Consider the following 16644-nt stretch of genomic DNA (forward strand, 5'->3'; position numbering starts at 1 on the left):
CCAGGGTCACAAAACCGAATGGAGGCAGATGTAGGGCTAGAAGCTGGCCACAAACTCCTAGGCTTCTTTTCCTCCAGAGGGCTCCACTCGCTGTGGGTGCCGGGAGCCTGCCTCAGCCCTGAGTCCCGGCAGAGTGGACACTGCCCTGAGCTCCTCACAATTGGATGCAGGCTTAGCACATGTGAGTGCACTGTCAATGTGCATTCTCTGGTGAGAGGAGAGAAACTGAGGCACTTGATGGAGCGTGGGTGGGTCGATTGCTCCGGGACAATTCCCTGCTTTTATCCAGTTCTATTTCTTAGGACACTGAAGAACATGACTTCCTCCAAATTCAGACTTTTTCTCCATGTTCTTAATTATGTTCAAGTCTATCAGCATTTCTTGTGGGACTTTTTTTTTTAGATCCAGTTTTTATATCTCAATTTTATGAATATGGTAGAGTGACCCTCTGATGACCCATCTTCTCAGATTTTGCTGGTGGATTTTTGGGGGCAGTGCTGAGGGAGAGGTGGCCCTGTGGAGTGGGTGTTTGCTGTTTTTACCTGTTCAGTCACAATTTCCTCCTGTTTTCCTACCAGCACTATGGGTCATCCCCTCATCTCCATCCTCAATCCATGTGGTTTGGGTGGGTGACAGCTCAGGGACAGCCTTTATCTAAGGCCCCATCGGTCAGCATACTGTTGTCCTCTGTCCACAATGGCTGAGTCAGGGAGGCCAGTCTGGGTGCAGACTGAAGTAGTGGGGGTCCATCCCAGGATTTTAACTTGGGACCACTGAGAAAGAAAAGCTCTCTTTCTGGAGGGATGGCTAAGCTGTTAGTCATCCTAAGCCTGCAGGTAACAATATCACATAGGGAGAGCCTGCCTGAGAAAGGAGACAATACGGAGGACAGCAAAGACAAGAGATACCCAAGAACAGCATGGGGGCACCTGGTTCACCAAAACCAGTTTCTTAATGGATGCACTCTTGGCATTTGGGCAGGACACTCTTCACTGTGTGGGGCCATTCTACATGTCACAAAATGTTCAACATCCCCAGTTGCCACTAGTAAAAGGTGTTTAGTTTTCCTAGTCCTCTTATCTCAGATGACAACCTGTGGCTTTGCAATTACTTGAGTCGAGATCCTCCCCATTTTACTTATTTTAATTTTTTTCTGACATTTTAAAATAAAAGTGCCCTTACTAACGACACTCTGTCATGGTTCTTTTGGGTATCTGAGTTTAGTCTTTAGCATGCTAGCCAGTCTGGATACATCAGAGAATACAGCACTAGCTCAGAGAGGAGCCGATGACCACACACGCGCCCGGCAACATGGACACATGAAAAGTGGCCTGATTCTGGTCATGTAAAACAGCCCCGGGCCAGCTTTGGATGTTGGGGCAACAACAACTCAACCTGAATTAGGTCGACTGACAGGACCGACTCACAGGATCGAGGTGAGCTCCCTTGTGGGCTGCGGAATGTGGCCACCTTTGAGAAGTTAAAAGAACCATCAAATGGAAGTATAACAGCAAGAGGAAATGAGAAGATGGCTCCATTAACATGGTCAAATCAGTAGGATCTTGACAAGATCCAGAGAGATGGCGACTGGGTCTGTGAGGTTAATCCAGGGTGGGAGCTGGCTCGGGGAGGAAGGGAGGGACTAGGGGCCTCAGTGCTTTCTCTGAGTAGCGCAGGCTTTAGGAGGGACTCTGAGCTCTGCCTCTACACATAAGGTCTGAGCAAGAGGAGAGACCTTTGTCTCAGTGTCAGAAGGGACCCTGAGATGCTCTATCATTCCCTCTAGAATGGCCCAGGTATATTCCCTTGGGTACAACTCAGAGCAGGTCACTCCTGGTTAATGTCTATCAAAAGCTCCTGTGCCTGTGGATGCAGCAGAGACCCCCTCGGCATTACCTGTGTGAACCACGGCTCTACCACGTACTCACGTGGTCTTCCACCAGGCATCAGGCGTGGTGCTGCCTCTGTTTCACCACCTATGAAACAGTGTAATAGCACTGCCCACCTCACAGGGTTGTTAGTGCGGACAGCAGAGTAAGTGCTGGCTGTCATCATCATTTTAGGGCTTCTGCTGCATTCAAGAAAATGCCAAGGTTTGGAAGTGAGAAGTCCTGGTTCCACCACTCATTTAATTCAGAGAAACTAAGCTAATTTTACCAAGTCTCTATCACTTCATTTGTAAAATGGGAATGACAAGGACCAACCCTAGAGGGGGATGTTTAAGGATAAAGTGAGATAATGTTTGTGAAGACACTTTATAAACAAAAGATTTTGGATAGTATTTCAGTCTCTCCATTTGGAAAGCCCCCAGGCCTTCACCCCCACCCGCAAGGCACACTTTAGGAAGAGACTGATAGAGAGGCCTCCAGGGGGCTCTTGGCTCCCTTTCCCATGAATCTGGTTCTCCAAGGTTAGCTTATCCCGTTAATGGCCATTTGTGTGTTGTCCTCACAGCTCTGCTGGGAGCTGGCTGTTCTCACCGCTCATTGCTCATCCTGTAGCACCCAGCGTGGCTATTTGTGGGGAAGTTTAAATGAAGGGCAGGCCCATGGAGCTTCTTCCCTGGCAAAGAAGACCTGGTGATCCCTCATTGCAAATATGCCAACTGTCAGTGTCGGTAAGAGACAGAGATGCAACTCCTGCTTACAAAATCCACAGGGACTGAGGCCTCAACCAGAGCCCCAGTGCCCTGGTGGATGAGAAATGCAGGCCGAGCGGTTAGTAGCACCAATTGTCATGCTCTTCTCCCTGTGGGCATTAAGCCAGCAAAGGGAAGTTGGTCCTGTTTATTTAGTTAACATGGATTCAGAACATGGGGAGTCTGTTTTGGGATTTGAATGTAAATGGCGCCAAGCCCTGAGGGGTTGCCATGTCCATCTCTAGAGTTAGGCTATCCCCACCGGTCAGACTTGCTGCACTGGCCTGCCAGGCATTCTTTCCTGACAGACTGTGAAGGATACTACTTACATGTCCTCTGCCCTGCTCTCCCTACTCTCTCGTGCTTGACATATTATTTCCGTAGAGGGCATAGTTTTAGTCCGCAGCTTTTGGAGATGGAGAAGTAGACTTGAATTTGAGTTCCATGAGCTATGTGATCTGGAGCAATTAATTTAATCTCTTCTAATCTTGATTGCTCATGTAGCAAATGAGGATAAGAGTATCTTTCACCAGCTTTATTGGGATAGATAGGTGAGCATGTATATGCTTCCTCACTCACTATCCTCCCCACCCATAACCCGGGATATGTTATCTCATCTTGTACAAGTTCGTTTAATTTTTACAGAAGAGTAAAATTTTCTTTGCTAAGCTTCTTTCCAGCTCGAGTATATATATGACAGTCAAAGAATACAGTCATGCGTGTTGGCTAAGAAGGTAGTGAAAGCTTATTTCAGGATTCACCTGTCAAGTGTTAGGCTGCCAGGGCAGCCCTCTGCCAGGTGTTAGCCTGTCTGGATGACTTGGGATAGGCCCAACCTTTTGGAGGTTGGCAGTCTCTGAAAGTCCCTCCTGTTGGTAGATTTGAGGCACCCTCCATCCTGTGCTCCAGAGAATTGCTCAGGCACCCCAAGGGCCTGACAGACAAGGGCAGGGCCATGAGTGTGCTGGTCTGGGAAGTCAATACCAGGCACTCCTTATTGCCAGGAACTTGAATGACTACTAACATGAAAAGCTTTCTCACATGAAAGGTGAGTCACCTGCAGAATGTCAACTAAGCAAGACTTCTAGGCAAATGAGCCCCTGGAGGGAGCTAGGGGTCTTCTGTGCCTGGTCGGCTTGTGGCTTGATTCCTACTGCCCAGCCAGTGGAACTTTGGTAGGCTGTCTGACATCCCCAGTCTTCTTGGCAGCCCACACCATGACCCAGACCCCGTGTCCCCCACAAGAAAGCACTCTGAGGTGGCAGGCGGCTGGCCAGCAGGGACATGGGGTGGCACCTGTCCAGTTCTGCTCCTACCAAGCTGGGTGCTTCCACTCAGGCCCTCTCAGCCCCCGCCCCACCCTCACTGCTCCCACCGCCCAGACACGAGATCTCTCCATGTTCATTTTTATTTAAAGACTTGGAAACACAGGCATCGGTTTGTCATCACTGTCAATTCTTCCAAAATCACATACTGACATTTGTGTATAACAAAAACATTGGTTTGTGTGTATGCATGTGTGTGTGCATGTGTGTGTGAACTGTGCAAAGTACAAGGAAATTCCCAGCCAGACCGCTGAGTTTATTTGGGGCACTGGAGTCAGGGAAGCTCTTGCCTGGCTCTGTCTCCCCACTTCCCTCCCATGGTCTTCTGTGGCTCAGATGTCCCCATTACCTCAGTGTCCACTGACCTCACTCAGTGGTAGTTAGGGACTCTACTGTGCTCCTCAAAGCAAGTCATCTTGCCTGCCAAATGTCGTTGCACACCCAAGATGTGTAAGTCCCTGGGCCAGGATGGAATGTGAGGGTTTCAGATCAGGTGTTGTTTCACCTCAGTAACCAAAATGAATGTGTCCTTTGAGGCGAGGTGGCCCAAAGGAAGGGTCTAATTCTGCTCCTGCTCTTGTCTGCGGGTTAAATGGTGGTGAAGGCTGATGGGTCAGACTGAATGTGTTTGAAAACAGGCAGCCCAAAGCATGGCCCGTCGTGCACCTCCCTGCCCTCCAGGTACCCGGCTTTTGCTCCTGAGAGGATGCCTGCTGGCGGGGCCTCTGGCATCGCTTTCCCTCCCAAGGCAGTACCAATAGCTGCCCCTGACTCTGCTAAGACAGGGGCCAGCTGACGCCTTGCAGAAACACTGTATGCTTGTCTCTGCTCTGCTGTGAGGGGTGCTGGGCCCTGGAGGGCTGCCACTTCACTCACAGTCACTGGGCTGTTCAGCAATTCCTACCTACCATGAGCATCACAGTGGTGGTGGCCTGGACAGGAAAGAAAGTCCAAGTTAGTCTATTCTGTAACTTGGTAACTGCCTTTGTTTTTAAAAAAAGTTTCCTTATTATCTGGGGATTTGAGTTAGTTCTGGTTTCAGTGAGAACACATGTCTCACTCAATGTGTTAATCCATGCACGTTTTTGGTAATATGATTTTAAACACACACACGTTTCTGTGCATGGAAGGCAACTGATGGCAAATGGATACCCTCTGGCTGGCTGTCATTACCTCCTTGCACAGGGTTCTCTGTGTTTAAACTCTATTTTTTTTTCCTTTGAGTCAAAAAAATTTCTCAAGTCTATTAAATCTATTATCATCTGGAATGAGGAAATGAGCCTTTCTCTAGGCATGATCCCACCAGCGCGGTAGCCACCTGGCAGTAACAAGTAGCCAAGTCACATCCCAAAATAGGAACTCTGAAAATAAGTGTTTGTATTTCAAGGGCATCACGCCAGGAGAAGGAATGGGTTTCTGGATTTCGTTTCATCCCTCAAAATCAGGGAGATCTTATGTTACCGAAGGCTAATTTATTTAGCCTAATTTAAACCTGAGTGGTTTTGTAAAAATATATAGAAAGAGGGTTTACAAATTGTTACTTTGAACAGATGCGAATCCCTTGAGAACAAGACTGCCTCGTGACAGGGCTTCTGCAGGCAGTGTCTGTGGAAGTGAGCTGTTGGACTCATGAGCCGATTCCAGGACCTCACCTGGGGGAAGGTCCCAAGATCAGAGCTGCCCCTTCTTCCTTCCTCTCTCTGTCCCAGATCCCTGGACCCTCCGAGTCTGCAGAGAGGGCTCACTCCCATCGCCCTCATTGTGCTTCGAGGCTCTAGATCAAGGTTTACACTGTCTGATGGGGCACAGTTATTTATTTCTTTTTTTAAAAAGGCAAAACCTTCACAAGGTTTTGTAAACTGTGAAGGTTTACAACTGAAGTGTGGTAAGAACTGCACATTGCAATAGTGAGAAATTATATTTCGATTAAGCTAAATATGACTGTAGTTATTCTCTCTAAAGCAGTAAAAGGGGAATTCCTCACCTTTTAAGGCTGGAGTCCACCTTCTTGTCCTTTTCATCGCCACAAAAAAAGGCAACTATACTGACCTTTCCTCAAAATGTTTCCGGTTTTTGAATAATAATTATCACTGCCTAGACAAAGCTTGGGGCTTCGGTAAGGGTTTTAAGAAATTGGCTTTTCCCAATCTCCCTTCAACCCCCTAAATATGGATTCCCCCTTATCCTGTGGAGCAGCAGCCAACATTGTGATGTTGAGGACGAGGGCTTTCCAGAGTTCTCCTAAATTCACAAGGTAAATATAAAAATTTTGCCCATTTGATGTCTCCTCGGATATTTTTTCTTTCAAGCTCAACCAAGTCATTACAAAAGGCAGCACCAGATGTATGAAAAATAGGCAATGCATGACCTATTAGAAATATATAAAGTCTAACAGCTTTCCATTAAAAAGATGTAAGAAGGAAGCGATGCAGAGGGACAGTGGTGGCAAACAAAAAGTGTTGCTCGTAATACTGGCAGGAGACAAAGCCAAGCGGGAGCTGCCCGAGTCCCAACAGGTGCCTGCGCCCCAGTGAAGTCCCCTGGGCCAGGAACATCCTTGCTGAGTGGCCAGGTGGCAGGTGACTGAGGTATATAGAGGTGATGGAGCAATTCGGACCCCTATGTGCAGCCCAGACAGCCCGCAAAGATATTCTGCAAATGCTCTGGGCCCTGCACCCGCCCACCCAGTCCCCGCAGCCCTTCTGCAAATCCCAGCCTCGCACAGGTGGCAGACACGAATGCTGCAGCTCGGCAGCAAGTCACAGCAGCAAATCGACCCGCATCAGCACCTTCCTCTCTTTTCAAAGATATTTCTTTACAGTTCACAAAGGGGGAATAGGCATCTCGTTGGAGAACAACCCCAGAGTGTGACTTGTGGGTGAAGGCATGACCGCTATACCCCGGGGCCCCCACCCCAGGTTGTGGTGTCTCCTACCAGGGGCTCTGGAAGGGACCTGAGACCCTCGGGTGTCATGGCTCTTTCCTTGCACCTTGGGGCTTCCCAGGAGGCCTTCCTCCCTGGTGTGCTGGGGGTGGAGAGCGCGTCCTCAGAAGTTCTCGACGAAGCTGCCCGGGAAGAGGCCCGTGCGGCCGTTCCTCTGCAGGGTCCCCTTGTACCAGCCGTCCTCACGCTTCTTGTGCACAAAGACAATGTCACCTTCCTTCAGCTCGATTTCCGCCTCACTCTGGGGTGGGTAAGAGACCACCACACGATACCTGGTGGGGAAACAGACACCACAGTGGGTGAGCCAGACCCAGGCAGACTGGAGGATGGCCCAGGGTCTGCTGGCAAGATCTTGCTTTTCTTTTCTTTTTTCCCTCTGGTGTAAATTGTTGTAATTTGGGGCTACTTTTCCCACTTTAAAAAAAATTTCTACTTATCTTGAATTTTACTTTTTCCAAAACTTTAAAAATTTTTCATAAAAATTTTTATTAAAAATCTAAAATAATGTTTCCGTGTGGCATCTTTTAGATTCCGATCTATGCAGCCGGAATGTTTCTGCCAGAGATGCTGCCCCTCCACGTCACCTCCTCCCTTTAGCCTGTCTCAGACTGTGGCCTCCCCAGGGATGGAACGGAGGGGGGCGGTGGCGGCCGCTTTAGCCCTGGGGCACGTGTTTGGTAAGGGCAGTGACCTCGGTTCTGTCCCATCCTGGCACAGGTGAGGCTAGCGTGCTCACCTCCCGAGTGTCAGTTTCTCCGTCTAAAGAGCAGGTGGGCAGAGGACAACTTTTAAGCTGTTGCCTCACATGCATTGTGTTGGTAAAATGGTCATTCAAAAATCATAAGATGTTATGGCCTCAGCACCTAAACTGGCTGAGGCCACACCATAAACGAGGCCTAATTTTTCACACATCTCATTCTTGTAAAACCTGGGCTCTTCCCTGAGGCCTCAGAGGCCTCTGTCCAGTTCCTGTTTTCAGACCAACATGACATATAGTCCAAGTGGCAACTGTGACCTGCCAGCACCTAGAGCGGGAGCGATGGGTCTGAGCTTGGACCAGATCAAGCACAGACAATTCCCCTTCCCCATGCCCCGAGAACCCCCTTACAGCTCCCTGGATCTGAGACAAGGGTCTGACCTTCTCCGGCATCTGGCCAAGAGCTCTAGGGTCAGCACAGGGCAGGCCTGACACACGCCCCCCCACCCCATACCTGTTTGTTATGCCTCAGAGAAGGAGGGCTAAGACTAAAAAGAGCTGTACTCTGAGGACCAGCCTTCTTCTGAAACACCACCAAGAGCAAACCAGTGCGTGCCCTCGTGGCCCGTATCCCTCACAGCCCCCAGCCTGACAGGAATTGCCTCGTCCCCACCACTCCAGCCAACCGTGCCTTCCCCAGCCCCTCAGGGAACTCACGGGCACGTGCGCTCTGACACCTGACTGGGCCCTGCGCCCTCAACCAGCACAGCTGGTGACGATTGTGCAGGAAGTGCTGAGAGGAGTCCGCCCACCCTACAGAGCACAGGAGTTGGGGGCTCCAGGACAAAGACAGTACTAAGTGTGGACAGGTTTGGTGGTGAGCAGGGTGTGGCTGAAAGTTGCTACAGATACATTAGGCTGAGGAGGGCTGGGTGGGGTTGGCCTGGCCAGGCCAAGGTACTCAATAATCGTTCCCTGGCTGACCAGGCAATGTCCTGAGGGCCAAGTCCGGGCTGCCTGGGAGAGCATGCATTCAGTCCCTCTAGGCCACATTCTCCCAGCGACCTCGACATGGGTGTCCCCATGGGTACCTCCCAGGTTACTGCACTTGCCCCAAGTAAGCATTTCTGAAAATGTGAACCATAGACTTCAGGATCCTGGCTCAGATTCCTGGGCTCCATCCTGGACCTACCTGCTGAGATGCTAGAGGAAAAGGACCAGGAATTGTGGGTTTTCAGTAAATTCTCGGGTGCATGTTTACACACTGATTCTGAGAAAATGCTGAATAAAAACACTGAGGAGACTTTATTTTTCCTCAGCCCCACCTGCTCATGGGACCTGGGGCACTGGCCTGTCTGGGTTGGAACAGAGAAGCTGTGGTTTGGGGCAGGTAGAGTTGGTGCTGGGGCTCGAGGATGATGCACAGGTAGAGAAGACCCAAGCCCAGGCTTGGAGAGCTTACAGCCTCTGGGGCACACAGCCCCATCTTGTTCCGGGCAGGTGAGAGGTGGGGGTGTAGAGAGAAAGGTGGCTCTTGGGGCTAACTTGGCAGGCATGCAGAGTTCCTCCTGCTGAGGGAGCAGGGCCAGCTGGGCACTCTAAGTGCCTTGGAATGGCTGCAGGTGTAGGACAATTGGGCCAGTTTCCACTGCTGTCCCTGGGAGCCAGACGCTGGCTTTGAGTGTGGGGATGGAGAGGAAGGAGAGTGTAGGTCCTGCCCTCCTCCCGGCCCAGTGGACACAAACAGCTGCCTGTAAGGCCACTCCCTGCAGGAGGACAGATGGCTGCAGGGAGGCCTCCAGGATGTAGCAATGGCCTGTGAGATCAGCCAGCACCGCACACAGACTGCACCGTTCCCAGGCCTTCGGCACTCAGGCTGCATGTGCGACTACCAAGACCAGCCCCAGGCCTCCCTGTGGCCTTCTGCCATATGCTTCACCTCCTTTCCAAACACTGGCCTCCTTCTCTCAATTCCCCAAGGAGAAGAAAAAAAAGCAAAAGAGTGAGATGATTTCTCAGACTCTGAACATGAGTTTTGGTTTTTGCCTCAAATGCCAGATGTGAAACAAATAAGCAAATTTAAAAATGTAATTTGTTAGGGAAGAAAAAGTAATTTGGTGCTTCTGAGCAATTAAATGATTTAATGAGCCCAGATGAATGATGTGGGCTGAATACATATGAGACAAGCATTTAGCCCAAGACTGAGCTATTTTTTCACTGCATAAAAGTAACTGACGCTTCCTGTTATAGACACAAAAGGCCAAAGGAACAGTTGAGGATGGCAGCTTCTCTTGTGTCACAATCATGGTGTCGTAAATCAATGAGAGATTGTCCTGTGCTGAGTTAAGGTTATGTCAACAACAGCTAATTTTCAGACATAAGACTCAGGGAATCAAAAGGCTCAAAATCAGAATGAATTCTTACCACTGCATATTGCAATAAGCCTTATGTGTGAGGTTTGGAGTATCCTCCTCCCGTGTCATCTACTCCCCTCCCTGACAACAGCAGTAAGAAGGGGACCCTCCATGTGGTGGGCTTTTCAGAGAACTTGCTTCAGCACTGTTGAGGACGAGTGGTCTTCGAGTTGGTGGGATGTGGTTATCACAGAGCAGTGTCCTGCTAGAAATGATAAGAATATGTCTATACCCTGGACACTACACTCTAATATCAACACATGTATTAGTTGCCCATTGCCACTATAACAAATTTCAGCAAACGTAGTGGCATAATAAAACACAAATTTCTTATTTTATAATTCTTTAGGTTAGACATCCAGCATAGTCTCACAGGGCTAAATTCAAGGTCCGCACTCCTTCTGGAGGCTCCAGGGGAGACCGTGTCCCCTTGCCTTTTCCAGCTCCTAGAAGCTGACCGAATTCCTGGGCTGGAGGCCTCTTCCTCTGTTTTAAAGGACAGTACGGGAGGGTTCAGTCCTCCTATCATATCACTCTGCCTACTCATTTGCCCTCCTCTTCCACTTGTAAGGACTTATTATGGTCATATTGGGTTTGAGCGGATAATCTGGGATAATCTATTTTAGTCAGCTGGTTAGCAAATTTTTACTTTATCTGCAACTTTACCCTTGGTTATGTAAGGCAACATAGTCACAGTTTGGGGGAATTAGGGCATAAACATCTTTGGGAGATATTAGTCTGTCTACCACGACACATAATAGATCAAAGCAAAATCTTTTAAATCCTAACAAAGCCAAAGAACTTACATGACAGCAAGAAGTGAGGATGACTAGATGCATGTGTGAACATATGGGAAAAAGACCGTGGCAATCAAAAGTGGGGAGGGTGTCCAGATGCCACTGGAAGGATCTTTATCACATATGTCATATGATATAACGGTATTATCAATGTAATTTCATATATTATTATTGTTCTTGTTGTTTACGTACTCATAATTTTCAGGTATTAAACTAAGCAGGTATTATTATATATGGGAGAACTGGGACTCAAAAACAAAAACTCTTATTTGGAGTGAAATGCTGATATGCGGCAACAGTGCCTATTGCTCAAAGTCACTCTGAAATATTGCCAGGGTACAAGAGAGCCAGGAGGCAAGCATCCAGAGGATGAGGGTGGTGGGGCGGCTGCCCGAGAACTCACCCAGACCTGTCCAGAATCAGCATCTCCTTTCTGGGGAGACAAGGCAATAGACTGACAAATAACTACACCCCTATTATAAGTTCCGCAGGCAACTTCCAGATATGTGGCTCCCTGTGCACACTGTCCACAGGGCACGAGTATGTCCAGATAGCCCGAAGGTTAGGTACCCTAGGAAGGGTTAGGAATTGGCCCTCTGGTTAACACATCAGGCCCCTGGGCTTAGCTCCTATAGGTCTCCTGCGAGTTTCGTCTGCCTCCAGCTAGCTGACTGCAGGCCGAGCGGACCCTGGCCTGGGGGAGGTTTCCATGGTTTGTGTCCCTGGGTGGCCCTACTCTACAGTGCCCTTCAAACTAAACTTCTGTCCTCTGAGAGCAGTCAGGAGAGCAGCTCCTGTTCTCTTCCCAAATCCTCAGAAGAGAGATGGTTAGGCCTGAAGGAATTAGTACAGAGGAAACACCCAGCCGCACCCGGAGCCCGGCGGGCGCCAGGTGATAGAGAGCACCGTGTCCTCAGCCCATTAGTGGTGGCAACCTTGAGTCTGAGCTCTGGCCTACCTTTCCCCCATTTCCCACCTTCGTAATCATAGAGCGGCCTTGCGCGCAACAGGCACCCTACAGATATTTGGCATGTGAGTGAATGCACAGGACCTCTATGGCAGGGATTCTTGTCACAGCTACTCCCTTCCAGCTGCAAGTAAGTTTTATTCACAAGCCTGCAGGGCCTGAGTCCAAGTGCTTTCTGGGGCTGCCTCAGCCTGAAGAGCAAGCAACTCCATTTTCACACCCTCAGCTCCTGCGGGGGCTCCTCCTCAGGACGAGCAGCCTCTGGGCTCTCAGAGAGAGAGGAGGGACAACATTCCAGGGCTCCTCAGGCAACAGTTCTGGTTCAGGCTGCACTTTGAAAGCTCTTGTCACTGATGAGCTGTGCCGAGTGCTGGGAATAAGCAGGAGGTCAAGAGTCTCTGGGCACAATAACCCTGATCAATCAGAACACTCAGAGAATGGGAAGAATTCCTTGAACTTTTTAGTTAATCACAGACTTCCATGATTTTTTAGAACAAGGTTTTAAGACCTCTTTTGAGGAGTCTGGAGTTTGAGGCATCTGGAGAAGAACAGAAACCTGGGGGAAACATGAGAGCAGCTTTGAAATATCTAGAAGTCTGTCATTCTCAGGAGCCACCAGCTTTGTGATCCAGGGAGGAGGGACCAGGACCCACATTCAGAAATCACATGCAGCCAGGGGTCGGTCCTGCAGAAGGAAGAAGGTTCTGACATGGAAGAGCTGCCTGAAGTTAGCGGAGGTTCCTTTGGGAAGAGAAGTGTTGGGGGCTGGGGTGAGGGGGCAATCTGGTATGTGTGGTGTGTGTGTTTGTGTCTGGTGTGTGCTGTGCATGTGCCTGTGTGTGTGTGGTGTGCATTTGTGTGGTGTATACATTTGCGTGGTTTATAATTGTGGCATGTTTGTGTAGTATGTGTGTTTATGTGGTATGTGGTATTTTTGTGGTGTGTGTGTGTTGATGTAGGGTTTGTGTGTGTTTGTGTGGTATGTGGTGTTTGTATTTGTGATATGTGTTTGTGTAGTATGTGTTTGTGTGTTGTCTGTGTAATGTGTGGTTTCTGTGGCACATGTTTGTGCTGTGTATTGTGTGTTTGTGTGCTGTTTGTGTGACGTGTGGTGTGTGAATCCAGTCTTCTAAGGGGCCTGGGGACTTGCTGTAGGGAAGGCACTTCACTGGAATAGGTCCCACTGTGAGTGAGTCAGGATTGCAGGTGTACCTGGGACAGACAATGGGATGGTGCTCAATTGTACAGGACCCAGAACCAGATGCTGATACCCTGTGATATGCTCCGTACTGTTTACAAGCTGAAGATACCTTCCAATCGCCCTGTGGGCCAGGTGAGTACACTGGATGGCCACTGACCGTGCACTACACGAAGCAGTGTGGTTCAGAGCAAGGCTCTGTGGTTGGAAAGCCCTCAGGTCAATCCTTGGCTTTGCTGCTAATTAGCTGTGTGATGTTGAGCAAGTTAATTAACCTTTTACTAAACCTCAGTTTTCTCATCTCTAAAATGGGGATACTTAATTCATGGGCTTCTTGGGAGGATTAATCGAGATGCTGGCAGATGCTAAACTGTATGCACAGTATAGCTGCCCTGGATGTTTATGGCTGGAATTGTTCAGTGTTCTGAATAGAACACTGAATAAATCCTAGCTGTTACTCTAAAAGCAGGTGTAAAGACAGACTTACACTTTAATTATTTATCAGAAGTCAATAACTGCTGGCCCACCACTGCCTGACGAGATTTGTCCCCATTGGCCCAGGACTCAGTGCTACCCCATTAACTCATCTCTAAAGCCCATCATTCAGACCAAGGGTTGGCAAACCCCTGAGGAGCAAGGGGTCCAGCCCCATACCAGATGCCCCAGCACAAGATTCTAGTGCCATGAAGAGAAATCTCATAACTTCTGGCTGTGAAAATCAGCAGAGATTGTGGCTGAATGAGACAGAGGGCTGCAGAAGTCCAAGATGTTCCTCTTAAAGAACTCACGCATGAACTTACTTATTGACAGGCTCATTCGCTTTGAGCTCCAGCACTGAGGCATTAGCTCAAAAGGTGCCAGAAACATACAGAGAGGAACTGAATTATCTGGCTTCAGGGTGAGGGCTGGAGAGGCAGTCTTCTTCCAAACAGAAGGGCTGGCAGAAGCCATTGTTTCTTTGTTAAGCCCTCCTCGACCCAGCCTGCATGCCCAGGTGGGCACCATATCTGAGTCTCCATCAACCCGGCTAACACCATTAGCTCCACCCTGGTGCTTTTCTGAGATCCCACCCCACCCAACTTGCAAGCTCATCCAAGCCAATTCCAGTGGCTCTTTCATAAAGTGACCTGTCTTAGCTGATGCTGCAGACTTTCTTAAAATCTCTCAAAGGATCACAAACCCCAAGCAAGCAGCATCTGGTGTAAGCATGCCCCGTATCTCTTGCTAAGCAGCCCTAAGGCTGGCACTAGAGGCAGCTGGACTCAGTTAGTAGCTAATCTCTTCCAGGCACCTCCAAGCCCAACACAAGTGGCAACCATCTACGTATTACTTGGTAGCTCATACCAAGTGGCCCTGGGCAAAGTGCAGGCAGCGGCTGACCTTGGCCTACACCAGAGTCCCTCTCAAGAGGCCCTAAGACCATCATACCACAATAGAGCACCACTCAATCACCTTCACAAATGACACACCCAAAGAGCAGACTCAGCAGGCACTAGAGACCAGCTAAAGTGAATTCTGCTCTATAGCGTCAACCCCTGCACAACAATCCATCAGCCTGAGGAGCAATCCTACTGATGTGCCAATAGCAATCAAAGCTCAACTACAACAGGAGAGCACACACAATCCACACAAGCGACACCTGGAGTACCCAGCTCAGGTGACCAGGGAGACTGCGCCATTGGGCCCCACAAGACACCTGCTATGTACGGCCACTCTACCAAGACTGGGAGACATAGCAGTCCTACCTAATACATAGAAACAAACACAGGGAGGCAGCCAAAATGGGGAAGCAAAGAAACAGGTCTCAAATGAAAGAACAGAACAAAGTTCCAGGAAAAGAACTAAACAAAATGGAAGCGATCAATTTACCAGATGCAGAGTTCAAAATACTGGTTATAAGGATGCTCAGTGATCTCAGTGAGAACTTCAACAAAGAGATAGTAAACATAAAAAATAGACATTGAAATAGAAAAAGAACCAGTCAGAAATGAAGACTACAGTAACTGAAACGAAGTATGTGTTAGAGGGAATCAATAGTAGATTAGATGAAGCAGAGGATCGAATCAATGATTTGGACGAGAAGGTAACAGAAAACACACAATCAGAACAGTGAAAAGAATAAAGAATCCCCCCCGCCAAATGAGAATATTTAAAGGGGTCTCTGGGACAACATCAAGCATATTAACATAAGGGTACCAGAACGTCAAGAGAGACAGCAAGGAATTGAAAACCTATATGGAAAAATAATGATGGAAAATTTCCCTAACCTGGTGGAAGGAAATGGACATAAAAGCCCAGGAAGCCCAGAGAGTCTCAAACAAAATAAATTCAAGAGGCCCAAAACAAGACACATCATAATTAAAATGCTAAATTTTAAAGACAAAGAGAGAATCTTAAAATCGGCAAAAGAAAAGCACTTAGTTACTTGCAAGGGAGCTCCTATAAGATTGTCAGCTGATTTCTCAACAGAAGCTATGCAGGCCAGAAGGGGCTGGCACAAAATATTCAAAGTGATGAAAAGCAAGGACCTACCACTAAGATTACTTTACCCAGCAAAACTATCATTTATAATAGAAGGACATATAAAGGGCTTCCCAGACAAGAAAAAGGTAAGGGAGTCCATCGCCACTAAACCAGTATTACAAGAAATGTTAAAGGAACTTCTTTAAGAAGAAGAAAACAAAAAAGATAAAAATGTGAATGATAAAATGGCAATAGCTACATATCTGTCAACAATTAGTTTAAATGTAAATGGATTAAGTGCTCTGATCAAAAGACATATGGTGGGTGAATGTATAAGAAAACAAGACCCTTACATATGTTGCCTATAAGAGACTCTCTTCAGGTCAAAAGATACATACAGACTGAATGTAAAGAGATAGAAAAAGTTATTTCATGAAAACGAAAATAAAAAAAAGCTGGGGTAGCAATACTTATACCAGACAAAATAGACTTTAAAGCAAAGGCTCTATAACAAGAGGCAGAGAAGGACTCAGTAATTCTAATTCAGGGTATTTATCCAAAGAAACCCAGAACACAAATTCAAAAAGACATATGCATCTTTATGTTCATTGCAGCATTATTTACAATAGCCAAGATAAGAAAGTGACCTAGGTGTCCATTGATGGATAAATGGATAAAGAAATTTTGGTATATATATATACACAATGGAATATTACTCAACCATAAAAAGAATTATATATACACACACACACATATATATACACATACACAAGATGGAATATTACTCAGCCATAAAAATAGAATGAAATCTTGCCATCTGTGACAACATGGATGGACCTAGAGAGTATCATGCTAAGTGAAATAAGTCAGCCAGAGAAAGACAAAGACCATAAGATTTCACTTATATGTGGAATCTAACCAAACAAACAGACAAACAAAACAGGAACAAACTTATATATACAGAGAACATTTCGTATGGTTGCCATATGGGAGGGGTGTTGGTGGGATGGGCGAGGGGAGGGAGTAAGAAGTACAAATTGGTAATAACAAAATAGTTGCAGGATATAAAGTACAGCTTAGGGAGTATAGCCAATAATATTGTAATAACTATGTATAGTGTCAGATGGGCACTAGATTTACTGAGATGATTACATTGTCAGTTACATAAATGTCTAATTACTATGTGTACACCGGAAACTAA

At 47.6% G+C, this 16644-nt stretch overlaps 1 protein-coding gene across 7 annotated transcripts in view; it reads right to left on the minus strand.

Annotated features, from left to right (window-relative positions):
- Positions 1–4028: 4028 nt before the first annotated feature.
- Positions 4029–16644, minus strand: part of SH3RF3 (SH3 domain containing ring finger 3) — a 355405-nt gene continuing 342789 nt past the window's right edge. For 6 of the 7 annotated variants that reach the window (XM_015591254.2, XM_015591255.2, XM_015591256.2 and 3 more), the window contains one exon: positions 4029–7179. In XM_015591254.2, the coding sequence (XP_015446740.1) occupies positions 7011–7179 (169 nt within the window). In that variant the 3' untranslated portion in view covers positions 4029–7010. Of the gene's footprint in view, positions 7180–10028; positions 10224–16644 lie in introns of all 7 variants that reach the window. The other variant, XR_003046998.1, reaches the window with a different exon arrangement.

The sequence above is a fragment of the Pteropus alecto genome, unplaced genomic scaffold, assembly GCF_000325575.1.
Source record: "Pteropus alecto unplaced genomic scaffold, ASM32557v1 scaffold55, whole genome shotgun sequence".
NCBI classification, from domain to species: domain Eukaryota; kingdom Metazoa; phylum Chordata; class Mammalia; order Chiroptera; family Pteropodidae; genus Pteropus; species Pteropus alecto.